At 45.7% G+C, this 27,254-nt stretch overlaps 2 protein-coding genes across 2 annotated transcripts; one reads left to right on the top strand and one right to left on the bottom strand.

Moving 5' to 3' along the window:
- The first annotated feature begins 442 nt into the window (after positions 1–442).
- ufl1 (UFM1-specific ligase 1) lies at positions 443–14,290 on the top strand. The gene is made up of 19 exons (XM_083643668.1): positions 443–574; positions 815–960; positions 1,194–1,222; positions 1,427–1,524; positions 1,642–1,756; positions 2,473–2,603; positions 2,758–2,816; positions 3,768–3,914; positions 4,042–4,217; positions 4,406–4,585; positions 4,684–4,810; positions 5,032–5,154; positions 7,542–7,662; positions 8,713–8,882; positions 8,991–9,121; positions 9,811–9,891; positions 10,907–10,992; positions 11,665–11,845; positions 12,989–14,290. The coding sequence occupies exons 1-19, from the start codon at positions 498–500 to the stop codon at positions 13,190–13,192; spliced, it is 2,382 nt and encodes a 793-aa protein (XP_083499794.1). The 5' UTR covers positions 443–497; the 3' UTR covers positions 13,193–14,290.
- A 6,663-nt stretch (positions 14,291–20,953) lies between these two features.
- Positions 20,954–25,919, bottom strand: gpr63 (G protein-coupled receptor 63). Its single transcript, XM_083643673.1, has 2 exons — positions 25,746–25,919; positions 20,954–22,556 (listed from the first exon to the last, which is right to left on the bottom strand). The coding sequence occupies exon 2, from the start codon at positions 22,436–22,438 to the stop codon at positions 21,215–21,217; it is 1,224 nt and encodes a 407-aa protein (XP_083499799.1). The 5' UTR covers positions 22,439–22,556; positions 25,746–25,919; the 3' UTR covers positions 20,954–21,214.
- Positions 25,920–27,254: the final 1,335 nt, after the last annotated feature.

Below are 27,254 nucleotides of genomic sequence, written 5' to 3'. Positions count from 1 at the left end.
AATAAGCACCATATTGACAAGAAATTATATGACATCATGGATAGTAGGCTACTACTGTATGTATTAATTGTCCTTCTTACACATTCAACCAGAGTGCAACTGACCTCATTTTGATCGACGGGTAGGGCACGTCGCCGCATTTTGGGAGCAGCTGAGTAGAAGTTTTTTTTTTTTTTTTTTTTTTTAGCCTTTATTTAACCAGGTTTGTCCCATTGAGATCAAAGATCTCTTTTACAAGAGAGACCTGAAAGTAGAAGAAGCCCTCAAGCCATGGAGTTCAGCAACCTGTAGTAGTAACTCGAGGCAAGTCATGGATGTGTGGCAAATTCGCTGCGCGAAAGGTAGGAAAGGAAGTTTGGTCCTTTCGGGTTTCCGTTGTACGTCACTGTATGTTGACGTGTGGCTAAGCAGTCGAGCTGTAGCAGCAACTACATTGTGAATCGTTGACTGAGGCAGAGACACTTGACTGAATTTAGCAAGTAAATAAACTGTCAACAATGGCAGCCGACTGGGAAGAAATCCGCCGGCTTGCTGCCGATTTCCAGAGAGCACAGTTTGCTGATACAGTGCAAAGGTAATGCAAAACGCCACCCAATACTGCTACTGTTAGCAGCGAAGCTAATGTTAGCTAACGTTAAAGTACACTGGTAACGCTAGTAGTAGTTGTGAATGTCCCCCTAACGTTATACGTTTTCTTCGCCAAGCGTACCAGCTGTTGATAGTAATAACGTTAGTTACAAACAAACACCCTAACGTTGCGTTACATACATCTTCGGTCAATGTTATGTGGTAACGCCAATTTTGAAACTTGCAGGTTATCAGAGAGGAATTGCATTGAAATCATTGCAAAGCTGGTTCAGGAGAAGAAGCTGGATGTGCTGCACACTCTGGATGGAAAGGAGTACATCACCCCGGCTCAGATCAGCAGGGAGATCAGGGATGAACTCTACGTCCATGGAGGTCAGTTTAACAGAACCAGGCCAAAATACCAAACCAAAAATACTAGGCTGCACAGATGTTATATGATGTTGCTGTCAACCACATTTATAGACTTGGTCATCATCAATCATTGTTATACTTGGCAGACTATTGTACAGAATTTCAATAAAGTTATCTGCAGTATCATCAGAAATGTATGATTATTGTAAGTTTGACATGATGGAGTCAATAAGACTTTCCTTATTCTTTCACAGGGCGAATCAACATCGTGGACCTCCAGCAGGTGTGTATTAAATAGATTAATTCTGGGATAGTTGAAATGTTGCTTTGAGAACTGTGCAAGTTATGTAAGAGTTGACAAGCGGCTGTTTTCATATTTTCTGTACCATATGTCAGTAACAAAAGTTAAAATACAGAAATCCTGCCCCATATCATATGCCTTTATTCAAACATGCTATAAATGTTGTCATGATCTTGTTCCTTTCAGCTTATCAATGTGGATTTGGTCCATGTTGAAAGCAGAGCGGGTGACATAGCCAAATCTGATAAAGGTGTTCAGTTTGTACTGGGACAACTCATCGATGAGTAAGTATGAAATTACATGTTGTTTGGTTTGAAAGGTGATGAGACTAAAAATTGTAAGTTGTGAAGAACATTTTTCTGCCTTTCTAAACAGTCTTGATCATCTTGTGTTGGCTGTAGAACTTACCTGAATGGTTTAGCGGAGGAAGTGAATGACAAACTGCAAGAGGCTGGTTTGATCAGTATTGCAGAACTCTGTAAAAACTATGACCTGCCAGGTGATTTCCTGACTGAGGTGAGTCGGACTGCAACTAACCTTTAGGGGACATTCACACCAAAAGCGTTTTTTTTCAGTCAGAACGCTATGAAAATCATGTCGAGAGCGCTTCCATTGTGCACAAAACCCAGCGCACGGAGCGTTTTTTTCTGCTCCGTTTTGTTTACACCTGCAGTCGCGTGCAGTACGGATCAGAACACAACGACCACATGGACGCTAGCCAGCTAGTTTTGTCTGTTTGATGTTGTTCACTGTCAACATGAAAGCCAGATTATTGCCAATTCTGGCAGAAGCGGAGGTTGAAAATCCCTCGGGAGGAGAAAAGGTAGGAGCAGTGGAAATGACGAGCAGCAAGCTTTTCCTCTAATGTTCAACTTTTTTCAGCTTTAAAACACCCACAGCGCTCCTCCAAAAACAACAGACGCCACCAGCGCTTAAACGCCAGGTGCGTTCATTAAAAGAGGAGCACGTTTAGCGTATCCTTACATAGAGAATGAATTGCAGAAAGACGCTGGCAGCTCCAAAAATGCTTTTGGTTTGAATGTCCCCTTACTCGCGTTTCTTTTTATCTCACCATAAATCTCTTACAAGTTTCAAGTCCTTCAAGAATCATGCAATACATTTTAGTCACTGTTTGATGTGTGATGCTTCTTGGCACCCTCAAATAGACTCATGTATTTTCTTGCTCACAGAATTAAGACATAATATCGTTTTTTTTCTCATGTCTATCTTAGGAGTTATCAAAGCGCCTTGGGAAGCTCATCCAGGGGGAAATGGACGAGTACAACAGAGGGGTCATATTTACTCCAGCTTTTGTTGCTCGCCACAAAGCCCGAATCAGAGGGCTTTTCAGTGCAATCACTCGGTATGTTGGTCCATTTTCTCGGTACATTGAAACAAACGCTTTGTCAATTACAATATGTTGTGTTCATTCAATTCTCTCTTTTTTTGTAAAAAAAAAAAAAAAAAAAGAAGAAGAAAAAATTGAATTGAATTCTTACCTGTTCTTTATTCTGTAGGCCGACACCTGTCAGCAACATGATTGGAGCGTTTGGATTTCAGGAACATCTTCTCTATTGTAAGGAATGACTGCTTTGATGTTTGATTGTTGTTGATTTGAGAAGCGGTTTCAGTCAATAATATGTGCTTCACCTCATTGTATGTAGCCATATAATAACACAGAGGCTCCCAAACATTTCAGACCATGTACCACTATGTACCAAACCAAAGTTCCACTTCCCACGGCAGATACATTTTTTTAATTATTATTGTTATTTTTCCAAAAAGAAAGCATAAGAAAGGCTAAATAACAACTAGGCACCAATTGTGAAATTCTGGGCCGATATCAATTAAAATAATGTTTTTTCTTCTTCTATGCTGTAGTTTGTTCGCCAAACACTGGAATTTCCTAGCCTGAATGGTACATACATGAATGTACATTCAACACACCATGACATCACCAAATTTCCTAGGCACACTTGAATGCATCACAATGTGATCATTGAATCGGTTATCAGTTATGTCGTCTTCTTCTTTTTGTCCCCTTTATTTCTCTGTGTTTTATGGGCTTTCAGGTAATCGTACACTTCTTCATGTCTGCTTTTCAAATAGTTGATAAGATTTGACGTTACAATTCTTGCTTGTAGCACCTCCGAAATGTCACTGGAAACTGAAACATATCGCTGATCTTTCTCCAAGACGGCCGACATAGTTTCACTTTTATTTGATAACAAACCACCCACGCACGGCCCCCTCTTACGTGATGCCAGTTGTGTCCAGGCTCTTAGTAACATTACTACTTATTGGATCTTCTCTGAATCGGCAGCTGCGTAGGCTGTTAAATAACCCAACCCAACATTTAGCCAGCAACACAACGGATAAACATCTTATTTGCCACTAGGCTGATGGCAGTCAGCATGGCTCTTGTCTACCACCAGGTGGAGCCTCGTGGACCAGCCACAGTTTGGGATCAGTGAAATAACACGTACATTATAACGTTGGCTCAGTAAGGTGTTTTGTGCTTTGGCAGCTGTCTTGGAGGAGTTGGTGAATAGCGGACGTCTTAAAGGCACAGTGGTTGGAGGCCGGCAGGACAAGGCTGTGTACATCCCTGACATTTACTCCAGAACGCAGAACACCTGGGTGGACTCTTTCCTGCAGCAGAACGGATATTTAGGTACCCCTTCCAAAAACCTTGCACTCTATTTTTTTATGCCATTTGTTTATTTATCTCCATTTCAATCTTCAAACCTGAAATTATAATGACAAACATTTTACCGAGTCTTGTTTGTTTCTCCTTGCAGAGTTTGATGCATTGGTCAGGCTGGGGATCCCTGACCCCATCAACTACATCAGGAAACGGTTTAAATCCAGCAAGCTGCTGTTCCTCAGAGCGGCCTGTGTGGGGCAGGCTCTGGTGGACCAGGTGGAGGCTTCAGTGGAGGAAGCTGTCAACTCTGCCACGTGGACTGACATACAGGTGCCAACAATGGGTCTTTCACCTCACTCTGCTCTGTACAGTCATTACATTCACATGATTGGTTTATAGCAAACATGCCAGTTGTAGGAACAGGATCATTTAGCGGACAACTGAGAAGTCAGCCAGTCTGAAATCACATCATTTGGAAATCTAACTCATTCAATACATTCTCCCTCTGGCTGATTTAGCCAATTTTGCCCAGCTGTCTGTCGATGGAGGACGTTGGGATGCTGATCAACCAGGCTATGAGGAACACGAATGTGCAGTCGTCTGCCAGAGTGCTGGGAGGCACGGTTGTCGTCAGCGAGAAGTTCATCAGCAACTGCCTTTCTCTGTTTGATGACGCCATGCAGAATAAAGCTCAGAAGGTACATCTCCTGTTGTGTTTGGTAACAGTGGAATATCACTGTCTTTAAATACACACTGTCTTTGTTATGAAATTTGTGATGTGGATGTTCCATCTCAGGAGGTCAAGAACAATCCAGTGTTTCTGATCACTGAAGAGGATCTGAAGCAGGCGTCTGTGGTGACGGAAAGCACCGCGCCATCCAAGAAGGAAAAGCGGGAGGCAGAGCGGCGGAAGAAGGCTTCAGGTTAGTTAAAACCACCTCACCTCACGCTGATATTTTACAGCCAAAGTGCAGTAAAACTACTATTACAATAAACCGGCACAGTAGGGAGCCACTTAGTCTCAGACACACTTTTGTGATATTTGATATTGTGGAAGATTACTTCTACTTAGAGGCATTAAGATGATATCTTTTGTTCATAATTTCCATCATCCATTGACTAATTTCTCCGTTTTATTTCCCAGAGGGCACCGGCAGCGTGAAAGGAGGCGGAGGCGGCAATGCCAGAGAGATCAGGATTCGCAAAACCAAGAAGAAGGGGAGGAGAGATGAGGACAGCGATGAGGAAAGCGGACCTGCCCAGCAAAGTATACTTATGCCCACCGTGCTTTTTAGTTTATTATTATGATTTCTTTCATCAGGCTTTTGTCCGATTTTTCTCCTATTTTCTCCCCAATTGTACTTGGCCAATTCCCCCCGCTGTCCCGGTCGTTGCTCCACCTCCTCTGCCGTTCTGGGGAGAGCCGTAGACTAGCACATGCTTCCTCCGACACACGTGCAGTCGCCAGCCTCTTCTTTTCACCTGACAGGATTTCACGGGCGTGATGTAACGCGTGGGAGGATCGCGCTATTCCCCCCCAGTTCCCCTCCCCCCGAACAGGTGCCCCGACCGACCAGAGGAGGCACTAGTGCAGCGACCAGGAGCCACCCACAGACACGTCCAATTGTGTCTGTAGGAACGTCTGACCACGCCGGAACTAATGGTCACAGTGCGATTTCATCTTCATGGGGACATAATGGGCCTCATGCAAGAACCACTCGTATGAAGAGATTTGTTCTTAAATCACTTGTACGAGCGATTTAAGAGAACCTGCCACATTCACACATTTTCTCGTATGTGGAGTTTTGGTCCAGACCATTGACTGATTGTATAATATATGGACGACGCGTCCCAGCTTCCTACCGCTATGCAAAGTAAAGCCAAGTGATCTAGCTTCTGTGAGCTTGCTTGTGTGACTCGTGGATAATTCTATATGAATATGTCAAAATAAATAGGACACCTTCTCAGTCGCTGTGAAGATATGAATCTGTTTAATTATAACCACACATGAGCATTTATAGGCAGCTTTGCACGCAAAGCCCAATTTCACACAATGAAAGGAAACCACACCACCTAGCTAATCGTCCCTCAGGGAATTTGTTGTTGACCACTTTTTACCTAGAAACGATTTCACTTATTCCATGAGTGAGTCATCCAAAAGTTCTTCCACATATCCTCCCTTTCTGACCTTTAGGTCAGATCTGGGTTGGACCATCGATTTTTGCATACTCACATGCCTGGCCCAAAGTGAAACCGCCGTTCCCTTTCATGACATAAAAATGACAATGTTATATATTGGAATATATGACCTTATATTAACAGGTGTTACAATCTGTAAAATATAGGCTAAATTATAAATAAACTAAGAATAAAATGAAATAATAAAAAATGAAAATATTAAAAAATGAAAATAAAACCACAATCTTTTCAGAGAAATATGTCTATACAATCATATGTGGAAGAATTTTTGGATGACTCACTCATGGAATAAGTGAAATTGTTTCTAGGTAAAAAGTGGTCAACAACAAATTCCCTGAGGGACGATTAGCTAGGTGATGTGGTTTCCTTTCATTGTGTGAAATTGGGCTTTGCGTGCAAAGCTGCCTATAAATGCTCATGTGTGGTTATAATTAAACAGATACATATCTTCACAGCGACTGAGAAGGTGTCCTATTTATTTTGACATATTCATATAGAATTATCCACGACATGACATTGTTTGGGACCTGAGTCAGACTGAGCCCCCTCAGGCGTGCCGCCTTCTGATGGAGGTTTGAGAGTGGCTGTCTGTCACAGCTGTCAATCATTACATTTTATATTGTAAATTAACTAATTAAAAACAAACTGATCAGAAAAAATAGCACTCTAACATACATCAGTGTGATGACAACTACCTAAAATGACAGAAACCATCTTCGGGGAAAAATGTATTTGAAGTCTACTTAGACTTTTTGGTTTGGCTCATGTCCCATCCGCTAACATGGAACAGGTGGGATTTATGACCTGTACTGCAGCCAGCCCCCAGAGGGCGATGACCTGTACTGCAGCCAGCCCCCAGAGGGCGATGACCTGTACTGCAGCCAGCCCCCAGAGGGCGATGACCTGTACTGCAGCCAGCCCCCAGAGGGCGATCAATACGTTTTGGCTCCACTCTTGAGGAGCTGTCATGACGTCCTTATTTTATAGCCTATGGTCTGTCCAGAGTTGTACGAGTCACGTACAATCAACCTTTGGTGTCTGTCACTTTGAAGAAATGTTGAGTTTGAATATAGTATATAAATGACACTGTAAAGTGTAAAGTAATGTATAATCATTGTTTCAAAAGAAGGTGGTGCGTAATTTATTGGAGCACAGCCACATGAAACGTTTACGCAGGTCGTTTACGAGAGTTTTCTGAAGATACGGGGGCTTGGTGAATCTGACAAAAAAAGTCTGAGAAATGGAAGATAAGAATATGAAGATGTTCTTGCATGAAGCCACTAAGTATGTTTCTGTATGCGCTTGTTCAGTGAGGCATTCTGCAGTAACAACAGCCTAATGGCTGCTTGGTTAAAGATCTCTCCCTTCAGGGTTGTTGAGCTTTTTCCCTGTAAAGACAAAGGTAACTGTAGTCGCCCTGTGAGACTAATTAGGTTTTGTTTTACCTCTGCCAAGATCGTAGCAAACAGACTGAAGTCCCCTTCCTGGCCCAGGAGGAGATTGAAGCCGTCTTGGAGCAGCGAGTGAGTGACTGCCCGGAAGAAATTCTCTCTGAGCTGGCAGAGCATTTAGTAAGGTAATAAGGAGGGTTTTGTCAAGAAATCAAGTTTTCTCAACTTTCACTTTTCCTCATCTCACCAAGAAATGCAGGGTTTTTACACACAACTTGTTTGTTTTTTTGTGCCGTTATCAATTTAGAGAATTTCACAGTTAAAGTGTCACATTTGTACGTTTAAATGACTTTATGTCTGAAACTTAGGCTGCTGTGAAAACACATTGCTCCATAATTTCTGACAATGACTGATATATCTGTGTTCAGGATAACCCTAGTCTCGACGCCAGACCCATGAGAGTTCTTACGCTGATACACTACATTACTGCATACTGCATGCTGCAGAGCTCTCTCTGGGTCTGGGACACTTTCCCTCAGAGGGCTGGTTAAGTTAAGTTTAAGTTTAAGTTATCCTTTATTTATCCCCTTGGGGAAATTCATCCTCTGCATTTGACCCATCCTCTACTAGGAACCTTCCTAGAACTAGGAGCAGTGGGCAGCCACTGTGCAGCGCCCGGGGACCAACTCCAGTTCTTTTTGCCAGTACCTTGGCCAGGGGCACTGACAGGAGTATTAACCCTAACATACATGTCTTTCTTTGATGGTGGGAGGAAACCGGAGCACCCGGAGAAAACCCACACGGACACGGTTATGGGAGGGAACCGTTCACTTGGCCAGTCATATGCCAGTGATGGCTTCAGTCCTCTCCAATCAGTAACGACTTTGCGATCAGACGACACGGGAGGCGCAGTCCATTTGCTCTCTCATCGGTGCTACGACCTGTCACTCATTCAATTTCGACCCGCCTTCAAAACCAGCAGTGGCTGTTAACTGGCACAGACTCACTCATGTAGTATGCGGAGCGCAGCGATTCAACGTAATATTTGAGTCTGGGGAGAGACTAGGATAACGCTGACTAACACTAACCCAAAAGTAAGCATGATGGGATGGGACTGATCATGCTTTCTGGCGTGCATAGTGACCTATGACCCCCGAAGGCCCAATCTAAGCCAGGAAAAACCCCTGAAATGTGAAACAATAAGCTTCTGTTAACATGGAAGTCTTTCTCCACAGGCCTTTGACCAAAACCTACCAGGAGGTGGTGCGGGCGGTGTTCATGTCCTCCTCCAGCGCTCCTCCATCAGGGGTCAACAAGAAGCAAAGTATGAAAGATATGCAGGAGGAGATAACCAACCTTTACAACAACATCCGTCTCTTTGAGAAAGGGACCAAGTTCTTCTCAGGTAAAAAAAAAAAAAAAAAAACGGTTTGATTCGTCCGCCACTGAAACGGAACGCAATCACCGCAAATGAATGCCAGCTGAACGTAATGGAGATACTTTGATCCCGCAGATGAAACCCAGGTCCATATCGCCAAGCACGTCCTGAAGACCGTGTGCACCGACGTCAGCAACATCCTGGTCAACTTCCTGGCGGCTGACTTGATGATGTCAGTGGAGAATCCCAGTTCCATCACCAATGAGGTCAGCAGAGCTCTCGGCGCGGCGCATTGTCTTGTGTGCTTCAAATACTATCAGTTATTAATGTAATCTCCATAGAAGAAATGTAGACAGCTGATGAACTAGACTCAGAGATATAAGATCGCATTTCAGATAGATGTATATAGATTACTTTTGCACTGTATGCCATACAATGCATACCTGTTGATCAGCTCTGCGATCTTAATTGATCTAAAAAGATAATCTGAATTACCATGGTGGTGCCCTACACTGAGTGTTAATGGCATTGTTTTTTATTTTTTAAGTATTTAAATTGATCAAGCAGTATTGAAATGATTTCATTTATTTTTATTTTATTCTGTTTATTTGACAGGGACAGTGTGCATGTACATGAATCATTCTCAGTAAAGAACAAAGAGATGCCTTGCACCAGATTATAGCTTCAAGCTAATTTACTAATTTCATATTGTTGTTTTCGATACAAAAGTCAGTCCATGTACAGTCGTAGAAAATAGAAAACATTTGCTCCTCAGAAGAATATATTCTTGTTTTAATATTAAGATTGCCATAACCACAGATGCTATTGTAAAACGGCAGCATTCACATTTCAAGTTGAATTGAGATAAATTCATAATTAGAATCTGGACGTGTTCATCTTGCAGATTGCCCTGCGATGTGCGTACATTAAATGATTTCCCGATATGTCGACGCAGGTCAGAGGGAAGATTTTGGGGAAGCTACCAGATGAAACCAAAGGGCCTCTAATGAAGCTGCACAACTGTCTGAATGGAAAGGTAGGTCGGCTCCCGCTCGGTGACATCATCAGCTGCTTGGTGACATCATCAGCTGCTCGGTGACATCATCAGCCGCTCAGCTTTGTCATGAGGATGAAATGCAATGCGTACGTATAGAGAGCCAATGTCCCTCCCCTTCTGGTCGGACCCTATGCGCACCAGCATCTGAAAAAATATAAATGGCGGTGAACGGAGAGAGGCGTTACTTTTTTGATCCCGTTTGTGCCACGAGGTGCAAGTTATAAATCAGAAAGACTACGCACAACCAGTCGCATAAGTGACATCTCTCCCACGTTGGTGTGACGTACTGTATATTGTGCGAGACCAGAGATGGAGTTGATTGAACGATTTCATACAAAACTAAATGTTTCAGTTTCACGACAAACTGCGACGAAAAAAGTATTGTCTCTCGCCGCTCACCACCATCTTTTTTAAGACCTTGGTGCGCATGGTGAGGCAGGAAGTGACGTCCACTTTGGCTCTCTACGCTCCTGAGACCCAGCAGTTCATTTTTATTATCCTCTGTTGGGGACATGATTCTCTGGTCTTGATTTCAAGAACCATATTATGTGCTCATGCTGAAACCTGTTGCAGGGGAGCACGGGTTTGATTTGATTTGATTTGATTTTATTAGACAATATGCAATACATGAGACAAAATACTGCGGTGTCAGGGATAAAACGAAAAAGTCCAGGACTTATTTCCATCGTTGTCCCACCTGGGACGCTGAGGGTGTGTGTCCCCCCCCCTCCCCCTCCCAGGTGGGTTATCTTTTGGGGGGAAGGGGGGGGGGGGGCACTGCACAGCAGCTGCACAGAGGTCTGCCATTGGCTCTGAAATGTGCCTCGCTCCACAAGAGTTCATCCTATCCAAATGTGGAGTGGGCGGATTCGAAAGTCTCAATCCTAATGGGCTTTTTTTGTGTGGAAAAACTGACGTGACCAACGGCTGAGCGGAGACCTCTGATTTTGGCGTGTTGAGTATCTCTTTCATCTTGTCTTTTTCTTTTGAACAGACCATTGAAGATTTTTTCAGCAACATGGAAGCTTCTGCTGAGGTGTGTGGATTCATGCTGAAGAAGTGCGACAAGAAAAAAGAGAGGTAACAACAAGCCTGCTTTGTAATTGATTGTTTCTTCTTTAAAGGACAGACTGCACAGTCTTTTAGCTTGCCATTTCAAAAGCATCAGCATCTTATGCACAAAAAGCAGAACAAATACTGGACTAAACTGCTACCAGTTGTCACACAACTGTAAGCTGATAAAAAGCCACGTTTTTCAGCTTGTTAGTCTGCCCTAACACACTGATGCAAATCCTGTCATCAACTCAAGATGGGGGGGTGGGGGGCTGTGGATTGGAGATTTGATTTGAGGTATCTGAATGTGTAGCCCCGCCTCCAAATGTCATAAGCCCCAGACACCCCAACCCGACATCAAAGAACTAGCGTCCGGCAACAACAAAGGCAGAGTGTTGCGTCGCTCGCCTCACGTCACCTGTGTCACCTCGCCTCACGTCACCTGTGTCACGCTCGCCTCACGTCACCTGTGTCGAGGCGGAAAAGTTGCACTTGAACACACAGCAAAGATACAGCCGACGGTCAACTAGAACGTAGGTTCTGCGCCTGCGTGAGATGGAGGACTGCAGATATACATGCAACAAAGTAGCGTTCACAATAAAATTGTGAAAATAATATTGTATGTGTATTGAAATGATCAGATGATGTGTGTGTGTGTGTGTGTGTGTGTGTGTGTGCGCGCGCGCGCGTTCTCTCCAGACAGGCCCTGTTCCTGCACCGCACGGCTCTGATGGAGCAGCTGAAGGACACGGAGGATCCTGCGCTGGTGCTCCACCTGACCGCCTCCCTGCTGTTCCAGGCCAGCACCCACTGCCCGCTGCACGCCCCGGGCCGCTGCGTGCCCCACATCATCGGCACCCTGATGGGACGCATCCCCACGGTACTGCTGCCAACACTTGTTCAAATTAATCGTTCACTCATTCACTCACTCACTCACTCACTCACTATCCCCATATAGTGAACTATATGGGGAATGATCAAAATGAGTTTCGGACACTACACAGATTCGGTAAAGACAACCGCATTGCATTGTGGTATACCGGCGAAAATGTAGGGTACATTCGTTGTTCACTAGAAATCGCTGTGCATAGTGGGTATTTTATAGTGGACTAAATAGTGAATCAAATGAACAGTTTAGAATTTGAATTAGAATTCGGACACTATATAGGTTGAGGCCACGTCTCGTCATAGACGCTGGTTTAGCTGGCTCAGCCTGGCTGGGGGCGTGGTCAGGGTGGGGTAAAAACCCCCGTTCTATCCATTCAGCAAAGTTAGAATTTAGCTGATAGCCCAGCCCAGGCAGACACGATCGGGGATTTAACCACCGCAGTAAACGCACATCTGAGCAGACGTCTTGTGTTCTGCTCTAGAACCCCCAAACCTGTAGTTTAGAGCCGCAGCACCGTCTTTTGGTGAGTCAGCTAATGAGATATATGGGCGGTTTTACCCCACTTGCGCGCCAGCCATTTAACATTTTGTGGGCGTTCCCAGACATGCGGACTGTCTCTATAAAAGAAATGGCGACACTAAATAGTCCACTATTTCTGTCATAGGGACCGATTCCGAACAGGGCTTGCTTTACTGACTGTGCGACCACGTGTGTCGAACAACCGTGTATCTGTACGCTGTTTACGCATGCTACGTTAAAATGGTTCCTCCACCTTCACCTTGGTGAGGACTCACTCACTGTCAATCTACACTGTCTCAATTAGTGGTGATGGGACGCAGCCCCAAATCTTTCATTCAAACTGATAAGACGGGCGCTTTTTTGCTCTAGTAAATTGAGACATGTTGATATTTGTGCTTCACCAACAGTTTAAATGCTTCCATATACAGCAAATGTTGTCGAGATACATCTTCATCTTGGGATTGTTTACATACAGTTTTCAGACACAGCAGCTGTCGGTAATGTCCATCGGTAATGTCCATCTGCCTGGAAGCCGTCGCAGTGTAAATAGCGTGTTTGTTTCGGGGAGTTAAAACGCTGAAATATTCACGTCCGTCGGTCCTCCATGTGTTTCAGGAGCAGCAGCAGCTGCTGTCTCGCTACCAGAGCCTGGTGGTGAAGCAGCTGGTGAGCCAGAGCCAGGCGAGGAAGCAGGGCGAGGTGGAGGCTGATGAGCGGGACGACGAGGCCGAAGACATCCGCTCCGAGCTGCTGTCCCTGACGCCCCAGATCAAAGAGCTGGTCCTGTCCCCGAGGAAGACTTCAGTCAATGAGGACTGAACGGCTCAGACAGGGGGACAAATACAAATTGATAAATGAATGGTGGAATAGATCACCAGGCCAACCGGTATGTGATTTATCAATGGTCTTATCTGTTACTGTTAACAATGACAATGTAAAACCGTCCTGGTCACGTGAGCTCATGTTCGGTTTCGCTCCACGGATCAGTCTGGCTTTGATTTGGCGACACTGATTGGCTGAAGGAGTTGTCTGTCAAGGCAAGTCCTGCCCACTGAAATCAACGCTGGCGGCTCGAGGTCCAGACTGATAACGTAGAGCGAAACAGATTGTCAGATCACGTTTTCAGGATGATTTTTTTTACCAGGCTTAACACCGGGATTCCACTGAGTGCATTTGCATTGCGTTGCGGCTGTGCTCCGGTTTTGCTCTGTGCTCCGCCAACACTAACCGGCTGCGTGCAGAGCACGTCACGGCTCCGCTCCGCCAGACAGCTGGAGTGACGAGACCGACAGGTTCTCGCTGTGAAATCGCGCGCATTCGCGCGAGACAATTTGTATGTGGGATAAATACAACAACAAACAGGCAGAAGATCATTGTTCCCAACTGGAGAAGCAGAGGAGGGGTGGACTTGCTTGGTGTTGTCCTTGTAAAAAGGATGTGTCGTGTCATATATTATTTTGTGGTTTTCCACTTCAATCATGAACTTTTCCTCATCCATGTTTGTCCTCTGGCTTGATCTTGAATGCTGTAAGCACCTCCGACCTGTTGACTCCAGGCCTGGCTCCGCCCAACTTGCTGCGGCTTTGCTCCGTCATCCGTGAAAAATAGAAGCCTTGCGTATCTGCGTCGGAGAGCTCCGGATCGTCGGAGCTGGGACGGAGTAGACATGCAACGCAGCGGAGTAGGTGGAAGTTGACACATTGATTAGAGTGGAAGCGTATCGGCTCCGTAGCCGTACCGGAGCGCAGACGGACTCAGTGGAATTTGCGCGTAAGAGAGTGTCTATGTGAAATGCTCAAATGTGGCCGTTATTCTAAATTATTTAAGGGAAATTCCTTTGTGGGATGTATCTCGAATGACCTAATTAACATGAATATCCTCAATGAGGTTATCACTTTCAAGAATTAATTAAACGTTCGCCCCCTTCTTTGCTTGTGTGCTGAAGTTATTTGTTGTGTGTGTCAGTCACTCTGTCCTACTGACACTATAACCACATCTGACCATAACTGTTCCTATGCAGGTCTAGAAAAGTATGGAAATTAATTTGTGAATGTTTCTTCGTTCTAAAAGAAAATTTAAGCTAGATCCTCTGTTGTTTCACATATTATGGTGTTGAAGAATTAGCTATAGAATGACAAAGCCTAGTTTACCCATATTGCCTAACTACTATTTGCATAAAACATAACGTAACATAAACCAGAATCTTCCAATCCGAAGAATCCCACCATATCCACTGTGCATCTGAAGGAGCTGACAGGACACTGGTTTGTGGTCACACATGATGGAACTACAAAGGACTGAAAACAGGTTTTCCTCACTGTGTGTAATCCTGCGCTGCAACACTGGGGGGAGCCAACACCCAATCTAACATCAATAGGGCAGAAAAGATGTCTGACAATCTACGTTCTGATGAGGGAAAAATAAAAGAAAAAGATTATACCTTATTTGTATAGAGGCAGTGCATTGAAAAGTAGCCTACGTAAAACTCAAATACACGGATGACATATCAAGAGTTTGTTTCCAAATTAGATTATTTGGAACAGGCAAACGAGATAGTCTTATTACTGGACTCCAAACACGGCCATAATAACATAATCTTTCATGGGTTTGGAGTGCTTCTTTGACCTGTTTTGTTAATGTTTTTCAACTGAGGCAAATCTAGGTTGGGTAAACAGTCAAGTGTCCAATAAAGGTGGGCTTGCTCTAGAAGAAACTCTACAATGCATAAGAACAACTGTAAAATACATTCTGGTAGCCTATATTCCTGTAAATTTCCCTCATATATCCTGAATTTCTCTGTTCTCCATCTGGAATAGACGCTCTTGATTATTACATGACATTCCAGAAATGCAATGACCAGTGGAAAGATGGTCGGTAGCCGGAGCCTTTTAGTTGTCAAAAATGATCATGCTTATTTGTTTTCAACCTGGATTGACTCCATACTATATCACGTTTGTAATCGGCGACATGTGTCTGCACCATGTGCCGTGTGGTCTGAAGAGGGATGCACGTCTGAGGTCATCATACACACAAGCACATGCTCCAGATCACCATGGCAACAAGCATCTATTTGAGGCCACATTCTTTCTTGTTTCTGCTTCTTCCTCTTTTCGTCTGTTCCACCGAGGCCTGTGGCTCTGGCAGGAAGAGAAGATGTCAACAAAGAAATCCATTCTAAAATGAGATCAATAAAACGGTGCCATCCATCCTTATCAAATGATTCATAGTGCAGAATTGAAACAGTTTTTAAAGGATAGCTTAAGTCCTCGATTGACAAAAGATCAAAGCAGTGTTCTGCACTGAGCTTTTGTTCTGACCTGCGATAAAAGAAATTTGTGTGCAGATTCCCTTATTTTTAATTGTCTCCGAACACCATCAATGGGGACATTTTCATCATGGGCTGCCCCGGGAATCAAACCTTGCATTGTTATAGTGTCACACTCTCCCCATTAATACATAATGTAGGTGCTTCATAAAGCATATTATTATTATACAAATTGATTGATGATGATGATGATGATGATGTTTGTGTAAAACGCTGGAAGCCCATTTAAAATGTACCTCTCTATGTCATGTAATAATAATGGCTATAGCATTATTGGGAGACTCAGGTTTCCATGGCAATGCATTGCAACATTGATATTATGCATTCAACCATGGAATACCTTAGTTTCAACTGTATTGAGATAACATGGGGCAGCTTTGTGTTTATATGTGTGGCGTGCTTGTGTCGAGTTTGGGAACTCACAATCTATATTCAAGTTAGCTTGCTAGACCTAGCAAGCTAACTTGAATATAGATTGAAAAAGGGTAACAAGTGTAGTTATAGTGCCTAGTTATACTATAAGTACAGTCTTGTTACCCCGTAGTTATACTATGACTACAGTCTTGTTACCCCGTAGTTATACTATAAGTACAGTCTTGTTACCCCGTAGTTATACTATAAGTACAGATCTTGTTACCCTGTAGTTATACTACAAGTACAGTCTTGTTACCCCGTAGTTACACTATAAGTACAGTGTGGTACCCCGTAATTAGCCTATAAGTACAGATCTTGTTACCCTCTAGTTACAGGCTAAATTCACTCCTTGTACCCCGTAGTTACACTATAAGTACAGTGTGGTACCCCGTAGTTATACTATAAGTACAGATCTTGTTACCCTCTAGGTACAGTCTAAATTCACTCCTTGTACCCCGTAGTTACACTATAAGTACAGTGTGGTACCCCATAGTTATACTATAAGTACAGATCTTGTTACCCTCTAGTTACATGCTTATTTGCGGGCTGTATTCTAAAGCGTTACCCAATTATCTTCAGAAGAATAAAAGCCACTACAACTGAACATGACTTCAGGCACCGTCACCATGCATTCTCCTGAGACATCTGCAACTTCCTGTTGCTAAGTAATAGTCTTTACCGGATGATTCAAGTGCGCTTCAAAGCTCTGGGCACGCTCATTAGTCACTGCTGGGTGAATAATGACGCCCAGAGAGGCAGCTGATTAAGAACATCCTCCTTTATATCCTTTAGGCTGGAGAGGAGGATCTGTATCTGAGCATCCTCCTTTATATCCTTTAGGCTGGAGAGGATCTGTATCTGAGCATCATCCTTTATATCCTTTAGGCTGGAGAGGATGTGTATCTGAGCGGGGCGGCAGGGATCCACTCTGCATAAACGACCTGCTGACCTTTCTCTGAGATGATGTCTCAACCCGCCCGCCCGGCCGGCCGCAGCCTCAATTTACTCTGCTTTCATGTCCACAAAGATGAACTTTCTCTTTGATGGGTCTTTTAGGTTGACCTCAAAGGTGTGCGGCTTTGAAATAGTTCAAATTAAATGTTGATTTATGATTATTATTCCGAATACAGGCAGCATCCTGGGAAGCGTCCCAGCCCCAAACTGCTTTCTGCACAACAAACAGAGCAAACAGCATCACGGCCTGCTGTCGGGCAACGGCGGCTAATAGTCGTCCCTGTCAAGTGTTGTAGTCGAGTCACTACAGCGAGTCAGAGTGGAGTCTCCAGTCCCCACAGAAGAGTCTGAGTCGAGTCCCTGTCTGAGTCCCAAGTCACTGAACATGAGCGTGAATCCACATGTAGGTGGAACACACCTGCCTGCCCTTGCACACGAAATTGAATAATGTCACGGTATTAATATCTTATATCAAATGATTATATCTTATGCCAAATGATTATGGCCTATTACAAACACAAAAGTCAGAGTCCGAGCATCCAAATTCCGACTCTGAATGCATGAGTCCGAGTCATCAGTGCTTATATATATATATATATATATGCTTATTCCCAGATATTGTATACGGGGTCTTCTTTTGATTCAGGCTCCTGGGAGATGTCCAATGCGAGAAGGTAAACCGATTGTATAGAATGAGGGAAATGAAGCCTCTGGAGTATTGTTGAACACAATGAAAACGTTTTGTCTGTTCTGTACATATTGTGTAATAGCCTATACAGCAGTGTGGTGGTGTAGTACATATTAGACTGAAGGCCATGGCACAAGTGGACATTACTGCTCCTTGAGACCTATATTTCAGAGCTATATCATCCACAGCATCCAATAAGTCAATCGTTCAAAGTAGGTAGTACATCTCTGAACACCATGAACCTCATAGAAGAACTGAAGGTTCGAGCCTCAACAAAAAGCAAACGGATACAACAAAGAACCCTTAAGACAGTGTTAACAACGTAAGAAATGTCACATTTTTTATTACATTCAACAGAAGTACAGTACACTGAAATTGCACATTTTCACCAGATATAGCAGCAGCATTCTGACTGGCAAATAAGACTAATCAATAGGCACATCCAAAACATTTAAATAGAAATACACGTTCAAATGTGTTTTGCGGCCATTTTCTGACCACATTCAAATTCCATTGAAGCTGTTACTTTACATGCCTTGTAAAACAAATTCTACGCGGCTAAAAACACGCCGTCGTTTCCCACGACGCATGATCTCAGTGGCAAAGAGGTCAAACAAAACCCAGTGGCAGTGAAGAAGGTCCCTGTCCAGGATTAAAGGAGCAGACCACCTCAAAATCAAAAATACATATTTCTCCTCTTACCTGTCGTGATATTTATGCATATAGATCGTTTTCGTGCGAGTCGCAGATTTTTGAGATATATCAGCCGTAGAGATGTCTGCCTTCTCTCAAATACAATGGAAGTGGATGGCACTTGTGGTGCTCAATGTGCCCCCCCCCCCAAAAAAGCATTAAAAAAAAAACTCAAGAGCAAAGTCTCTTTCCTGAAATCTACTCCGCTAGCTCGCAAACTAGTTCGGTCTCGGTCGAAAGAAAATAGGTCCTACATGAAACCGCTCGCAACAAGGTCTGTGGATTATCTTGAGTAATCAGGTCTTGATTTGCTGTGAGTTTTTCAAATGTTTTGAAGCGGGTGCAGCCACTTCTATACGTGACGGAATGTGTGGATGAGGTTTAGCGTAGGGCCCCTCCCCCAGCTCCCCGCTCAGCACAGACAGAGACGCAGGCGTAGACACTCCCCCAGCTCCCCGCTCAGCACACAGAGACGCAGGCGTAGACACTCCCCCAGCTCCCCGCTCAGCACACACAGAGACGCAGGCGTAGACACTCCCCCAGCTCCCCGCTCAGCAGACAGAGACGCAGGCGTAGACACTCCCCCAGCTCCCCGCTCAGCACAGACAGAGACGCAGGCGTAGACACTCCCCCAGCTCCCCGCTCAGCACAGACAGAGACGCAGGCGTAGACACTCCCCCAGCTCCCCGCTCAGCACACACAGAGACGCAGGCGTAGACACTCCCCCAGCTCCCCGCTCAGCACACACAGAGACGCAGGCGTAGACACTCCCCCAGCTCCTCGCTCAGCACACACAGAGACGCAGGCGTAGACACTCCCCCAGCTCCCCGCTCAGCACACACAGAGACGCAGGCGTAGACACTCCCCCAGCTCCTCGCTCAGCACACACAGAGACGCAGGCGTAGACACTCCCCCAGCTCCTCGCTCGGCACACACAGAGACGCAGGCGTAGACACTCCCCCAGCTCCCCCGCTCGGCACAGACAGAGTCGCAGGCGTAGAGAGCGATAGCGTCGATAGCAGTGGGTAAAACACGGACACGAATTAAGACACATCTGGGGTAACCCGGTGGCTCACCTGGTAGAGCATGGCTGAAGGGCTCATTATACTCCAGCAAGCTCCGTGGGGGTGGAGCTCCGCGAGTCACCGTGCGGACCTCGCGCTGGGCCAGATGCGTTTATACTCAGAAGTGATCAGCCAAGTGATCAACAAACATTGTACAATGGTAATAGTGAGAACAGCCCGTGGAAAGTCGCAATGAAACGCTATTATGTGCAGTACTGAGTGCGCTTTCACTCTCAAACGACCGCACATCAGCACATGAATGAATCACCAAACTTGTTTTTACTGAATAACCGTTTCAGTTCTCTCAGCCCTGATAGCCTACTCTGTGCTGCTTTTAATCTCTCTCAAACATGCTCTCAACACAACACCTTTACTTGTTGAAATGACTAAAAACGAACAGTTGCAAAGCAAAGTTTAGCCTACCTAGGGTCAAGAAATGTGAGGAAAACAGCTCAGTGTTCAGGGCTCTCAGTGGCTTGAAAGCGGCCATGTTTGGAGAGAAGCCGTGCGGAGGTCGCGCTGTGAGAAAAATCTTCAGGTATACACGATGGGCGCCCTACGGAGGTAGCGCCCAACCACGCCCAACACATTTACGTCATTTGACGCGTCCGGCCCTCGCTCCACCCCCGCGCCCTTCACGGCATGGTGAGCATAAAGCAGCCTTTACTCCTCTTAGCGTGGCCAACCTGAGTTTGAATCCGATCCGTGGTCTTTTGCCACGTCGTCATCACCGCTCTCTCTCCCCACCTTTCCTGTCCACCTACTGTCCTTAGTGTCCTATACTATAAAGGCAAAAATGCCCCCAAAAATCATCTTTAAAAATGCACTTTAAATGAATGGACAATTCACTTCCTCATTGGCGAGACTTTCGCACGCTATGGAGAGAGCGGAGAGAAACACGCACGTATATGAGAGCACACACTCAATCAGTGTCAGAGAGAGGGGGGGAGGGGGGTGGAGGACGCACCACTTACTTCAACACCTGGGTGTGATTTATTTTTTCTTTCTTTCTTTTTAGCAGCACAAGCCGAGCCGAGCCCACTTCCATTGTATTCGAGAGAGGAGACAAGAGGCAGACATCTCATACGGTTCATATCTCCAAAAGTCAGCAATTGACACCAAAACGATCTCTACAGGTGCAGTCAGAGGGAAATACGCATTTTTGGTTTGGGGGCCAACTTTCCCATGAAAGAGAAATCCACCCTTGCATCCTCTTACACTGTTATGTTTCATCAATTAAATGCATCGGGTATCATTTTGTGATATTGCAATTTACTTTTGGTGTACCCACTGTCGCCTACTTCTACTCCAGCGAGTGATTTCCTGCAGGTCCCAGAAGCAGAGAATGGCAGTGAACTAGTTCCGTTCAGCTGTGGGTTAGCGGCTAACCGTTAGCCGACATGCAGGTGCAGAGCAACAGCAATACGTCTCTTGGTGCAAAATGGCGGCTCTGAGAAAGAAGCCCTCTCGCTCTTTGATTCTGAGGGACTGACAGCAAAACATGTTTACACACAGATCAATCCTGTTATCAACTTCTTTTGTCGCTGCACCGGAAATATTGTTGTCAATATTTGGGCAACTATCCATGGAAATAAGAAAAGCATAACACCAAACAAAATAGGCACAAAAATGCGAGGTACATCGCCAGAATACCTGCTTTTTTTTTTAACAGTGTCAAAGGTGTTTTAGGGTGGATTTTCCCTTCAAACCACAGAGCGATGCTCTCCACACACGTACACAGCGCTCGGCTGTATGCGCCTCTTCGTGTGGCCTGGCAGCTGAGGAAGAAACTTGAAGTACTTGGGCATCAGATCGAGGCAGGCGTCGCGGAACTTCTTGATCCGCCAGTAGTATATGAGCGGGTTGAGGGCCGACTTGAGGTAGCACAACCAGAGGAGCCAGGCGCTGATTTGAAAAAAGTCATCTTTGTGATAGAACCCGCTGCTGAAGGTCGTCACCAGACTGTAGGCGATGAAGGGCGCCCAGCACGCCGTGAACACCGAGAAGAGGATGAGGATGGTGGTGAAGGCGCGGGTCTTGAAGCTCATGTCGATGTTCATCTGGAAGGGCCGCTGCAGGCTCATTAAGCCCAGCTTGCTGGCCTGACTCAGACAGATGCTGTCCGGGTGGCTGTGGACGCGGATGGCGTTGTGGCGGATGGTGTTGAGGATCCCCATGAACGTGTACAGCATGACCATGAAAGGGACGAAGAAGGAGACGAGCGTTATGATCAGCACGTAGGCGTGGTAGCCGGGCTCGCCGCTGTAGCCGAACACGCACTGAGGGGCTCTGGACGGGATCTGGAGGGACGGGGAACCGACGGCCAGCGGGAAGGAGAAAACGAACGAGAGTCCCCACGTGAGCACGATGAGCGCCTTGGCTCTGCTGGGGCTCAGCTTGTCTTGTTTCTGCACGATGATGAGGAAACGGTCAATGCTTATTATAAGCAGTATGGCCACGCCCTCGATCACAAAGAGCCAGAAGAGCATGGCCGACGCTCGGCAGAAGACGTCTCCGAAGATCCAGCGGGTGGTGACCACCGTCACCAGGGCGAACGGCATGTTCAGGATGGCCAGCATCATGTCCGCAAACGCCAGGCTGGCCAGCAGGATGTTGATGGCAGAGCGCATGGCGGATCTCTGGTAGACCATCAGGCAAACCACCACGTTTCCCAGCAGCGCCACCAGCAGGATGGCGATCATGGCGACGCAGAAGAAAACCTGGAGAGGCAGGCCGACGCCGGGCACACCCTCCGGGGCCTCCGCCGGCTCATCCGGAGGCACCCGGGAGCCGTGGGAGGCGTTCGCCATGGAGACGTTCTCCATCGCCGGCCTCTCAGAGAGCTTCAGCAGCCCCGTAACGAGGCAGCAGAGGCTGGCGTTAGGGTCCCCTGCCTCTGGAAGGGGAGTGACAGTGGAGCGAACCATTCTTCCCCAGGGGGAGCGCCGGGCATCGTCGGCGGTGATCTCACGCTGAACATGACGCTGTGGATGCGGATACTCCCAGCTCAAGGGAACGCGCAGACATCTCCGCGGCTGCGAGACCCTAAGAAGTACACACACACACACACACACACACACACGCACACACACAACATTAATGAATGCAAGACAGTCAATCAAAAATGTACAAGAAATGCTGGTTTTATTCTCATTATGGCATGGTACTGCTCCAACAGTTTGAATTCTATTTCCTGTCGTCGTCCAAAACAAAGGGCTGACAAATGATGATCTATGAATGGGCATTTCTGAAAGGAGATCAAAAGCAATTAAGACAATATCCTTTGCATCAAATTGCCCTCAGAGTTATAATGAAGGAGAGAGCGAGCCTGTAATCCACTCGGGGTTAGATGCCTTCACATCGCCAATTAACTCCCCAATTAACTCCACAATTAACTCCACAATCCCACCACCTTCTCTCTCCAAAATAGGCTCCTTCTGAGAAGTTAAACGTTCCTTCAGTCTTTACCTCGGCTCGCAGATGGTTCAAGCAGACTGGTGAGGAATACAACCATGTAATTCCCTCATTAGTAGTGACATGAGAGAGAACACCGCTCGGGGGACAAAAGTGTTTCCAAGTGTTTGAATTTGCATTGTAGCTATTTCCGATTGAAGCTGCTGCCCACACTAATCACACGATTCAACTGAGTCCCCGGTATGTTCATTTAACGTCTATCAAAGCGTGACTTGGTATAATTACGGTGTTGCGATTCAGGTTAAAAACCCCAAAGCAATTTATTCCAAGACTTGTGCAAAGAAAGACACGGCGACACACTGCATGTTGGAATAAATGGCTAAATGTATACATTCAAATGTGCGCACACGCACGCACACACGCATACACACACAGACACACACACACACACAAATGAACCCAGCTCTCTGCCCACAAAGTGATAAGAAATCACGTTAAAGTGGTTTCTCTCGAACCCTGCCAGGAACCAACAGCCAGCGTCTCTCTGGGTACAAGTCAATATCGGCAATAAAACCCCTTATCGCCTGTATAAACATTGGCCACTGTTATTTCAGACTGGCCGCTATCAATGGCTGAGTGGCAAATGGCAAATAAGAAACGTGCTGCTGACCATTGTGTAGACGTAAACGTAGATTGTTTTTAAAAGGTGACGGTGTCCATCTCTAACGTACATTTCCACAGAGATGAAGCTTCAATCTGCATTTCGATTTGGACTCATAGTGTGGGCGTGAAAATGAAGCAAATACAATTACAGGCGATTAGAAGCCCTGCGCAGGCATTTCAAATGGCACCTAAAGTGCAGCTTTCATGTAGCCACGCTAATTAAAACACGGCTCGGGCTGCTATTGTGATACGTGGCTAAGTAGTCATTAAACAGATAGCAGAGGAATACACATTATTCTGGTCACTGAGACAGTGAGGAAATAAAAGGCCGTGTTAAGGAGATAAACAGGCTGATGACAGCAGTGAAACTGGGAAGACTGTGGGTTTATTCAGATGCTGATGACGAGTGCGTTGTCATAACAATGAAGACTAGTGAATGAGAGCAAATAATAACGGTCTATTTCCTGCTGCTTCACAGATCCCTTCATACTGTATGCCTTCATGCTACATTTTGTAGAGCAGTGGTTCTCAAACTTTGTCACGTCAACGAACCCCATCTGATAAGATTTTTGCTTTTAGATGTTTTATGACAGAAAGTGTATAAAACCCACGACCAAAATAGTCATACGTGTTGTCATTGTGTTATGGATGGAATTATAGTACAAAAAATAAATTATCCCTGTTTTTTTTCTTCTTTTTGCTGGGGTCTCCGTGGAACCCCCTCAAGGACCCCTGGGGGTCCCCGCCGGACCCCACTTTGAGAACCACTGTTGTAGAGGATGCCATCTCATGGACCTGTACACCAAATATGTATGCATGATAGTGGAGCGTTCTACCTCGACAGGGAAAGTAGTGACGCACCTGTTTCCTTTTCAGGCAGAGTGACCTAGAAACGTTCAAATCGCCTCTTCAACCTCCCAGCAATCAAGTCAACCTGCAGTAAAACGGCTTTAGGGTTCTTAAAAGACTGGGAAGTGCTCAAATATGAGGCGACACAATCATGTGATGGAAAATGACATCTTCTAACCCTGAACCTGAACCTGGCTCCTGGCACTAAGGAGGTGCAGTGGCAGCCTAGTCTGTCAGTCAGTGTTGTTGGTTACAACCAGGTTACTGGTTTATGGCAAAAAACCTGTCCAAATGTACATGTATGTATTGTAATGTATCTATTAGTGGTATTTCAAACTTGGTTAAACCCTGATAATGTGTCTGCCATGGTCTATATGTGGGCAAAAATTAGAACATCTGATTATTTGATGGATAGTTAGGTCAGATCCTGCAAATAGATGGACACGTACATAAGAAAAACTGTAGGTAAAGATAATACTTATTATACATGTAACTGAAATCTAGCCAACAGTATGGGCCAGATTTGCGGACATGGGTAGATGACAAACTTAATTTCAGTGAAGATCTTTGATGAAATAAATGTTTTAATCTGAGACTAGGTATTGTTGCTGTGACACCAAGCCTATTTTCACGTTAAAATGTTCAGATGTTTTTGTGTGCACCTTTTGCTGAAATTGGACCTGTTTAATGGTGACCCCATGAATAGAAATGCATCTAGCACATATTCAAAACAGTTACTTCACCTTTTAAATCGATACCAGTTTCAGACAATATTTTCTTGGAACCTACAAAGAAGTGAACATAGACAGATGTGGCTGATAATGTCTCTGGAATAGATACCGATGATCTCCAATCAAAGGAAGACATAAAACACTCTTTATAACCCAAACCTAGTGTTTGTAGCCCAAACGTTGAGAAAATCAATGCCAAATAGAATTACACCTCATCTCATTTTGAGCAGCAGGCCTAGTAGGCTACTTCATCATCCTCGAGTTGAGTTGGTGCAATTTAGGCCAAAACTCCAGCAGCTCGCCTCCCTTTATTATGGGAGAGCCTTGACAAGTGTGTTGTTTTGCCAACAAAATGGTTGAGAAGACAACCAGTGCAGACCAGGGGGCTTCATGGAGAGAGTCTAAAGAGAGTTCATATCTCTGTGGACAACAGTGGGCGTTTTTTTTTAAGATAGCCTAGGAGACTCAAATACGTAGCCTACAAAATTCGCGTTTTAGCAAATGATGTATCTATGCATTTAAGGTTGCACTGTCGACCGCCCCTCGTTGGTTTCAAATGGTTTCCCTTTGATGTTACCTGCTTCAGTCTCCCATGTTGAAGCCCAGGAGCGGTTGAAGTGGTGTTAGCGCCTCAGTCCTCCAAATGGTGCATCTCGCCTCCTCTTTGTAGTCAAGACATGTAGCTCAAATCACACGTCCTACCAGGGAAAATAACAACACCGGCGCTGCTTGATCCAAAGTCAAAACGTGTAAATTTCAACAACAGTGCTACAGCCCCGGCGATGCCCCCTCCTCCTCCTCCTCCTACACAAGTGAAATCCGCATTTGGTTCAGTCTGTGTCGGATCACACTCTCGCTTTGTTTCCAGAAGAGCAGCCAGCGAGGAGAAAATAGCAGCGGTTCGGTTCAGAAGAAGTCTGTCGTTTCTCCAGCCAGGTCACTTTTCGCACTCTTTCCTTCCTACCAGCGAGAGATGAGGCAGCCTGAGCTCCACTGCGAAATGTAGGCTACCAGGCAAATCAATGTAGCGCAATTATTACACTGTTACAAACTATACACTCGCCCCAGCGTCAAGTCAGCAGCGGTGAACAAATACAACTTTCTCTTAGGACTTTCAAAATAAAATGTCTCTGAATAATGACTAGACATGAGCGCAAGAAATTTCTAGTCGGAGTATGAGAATTTGCTCAGTCAGTCCAATCATGTCCATGTCCATATAGACGGTTTTCACCAGCTGCAACCCCACATCACTTCCTTTTTCTCAGCTTCTTCTGTGTTTTATGGCGGTTGGCATCCTTAAATGTTGGTGTAATAGTGGCGACGCCCCTTGAAGCTTACCCCTTTACCCCCCCTTATGGGCGGACCTGTCCACTACACAACACTGTATTTACATAGGCTACCTACGTTACATATTTGGGGGAATGATAGGGATCTCACACTTGTACTGATGTCCAGCATGACTGGTGACGAGGGAAACATGAGTTTGCAGCAGAGGGGCACTTAGCCTGGGTGGTGGCAGCCTGGAGGTTGGGGTGGCTGGCCTGGGTGTCTGTGCCCAGCGGGGTGGTGCCGCTGGCGGCGCTCTCCTCCTCTCCTCTCCTCATCTCTCCTCTCCTCTCCCCTCTCCCCCTCCTCTCCTCTCCTCTCCTTTCCCCTCTCCCTCTCCTCTCCTCTCCCCTCTCCTCTCCCCCCTCCCCCTCCTCTCCTCTCCCCTCTCCCCTCTCCCCCTCCTCTCCTCTCCTCTCCCCCTCTCCTCTCCTCTCCCCTCCTCTCCCCTCCTCCTCTCCTCTCCCCCTCTCCCCTCCCATCCTCTCCTCTTCTCCCCTCCTCCTCTCCTCTCTTCTCCCCCCCCTCCCCTCCTCTTCTCTCCCCCTCTCCCTCTCCCTCTCCCCTTCTCCTCTCCTCTCCCCCTCTCCTCTCTCCCCCTCTCCTCTGGTCTGACCCACCCCGGTCAGCAGTCGCCTTTTATACACTGTCCCAAACGGCACAGGACAACGTGATTGGCTGGCTCAGATTTGAACAGATCTGAGCCAGCCAATCGCGTTATCCTGTGATGACGTCATGTCATGTGCCCCATGACCGGATG

This window comes from Poromitra crassiceps (assembly GCF_964638095.1).
Source record: "Poromitra crassiceps genome assembly, chromosome: 9".
NCBI lineage: Eukaryota > Metazoa > Chordata > Actinopteri > Beryciformes > Melamphaidae > Poromitra > Poromitra crassiceps.
This window is presented reverse-complemented; position numbering and strand designations above follow the sequence as displayed.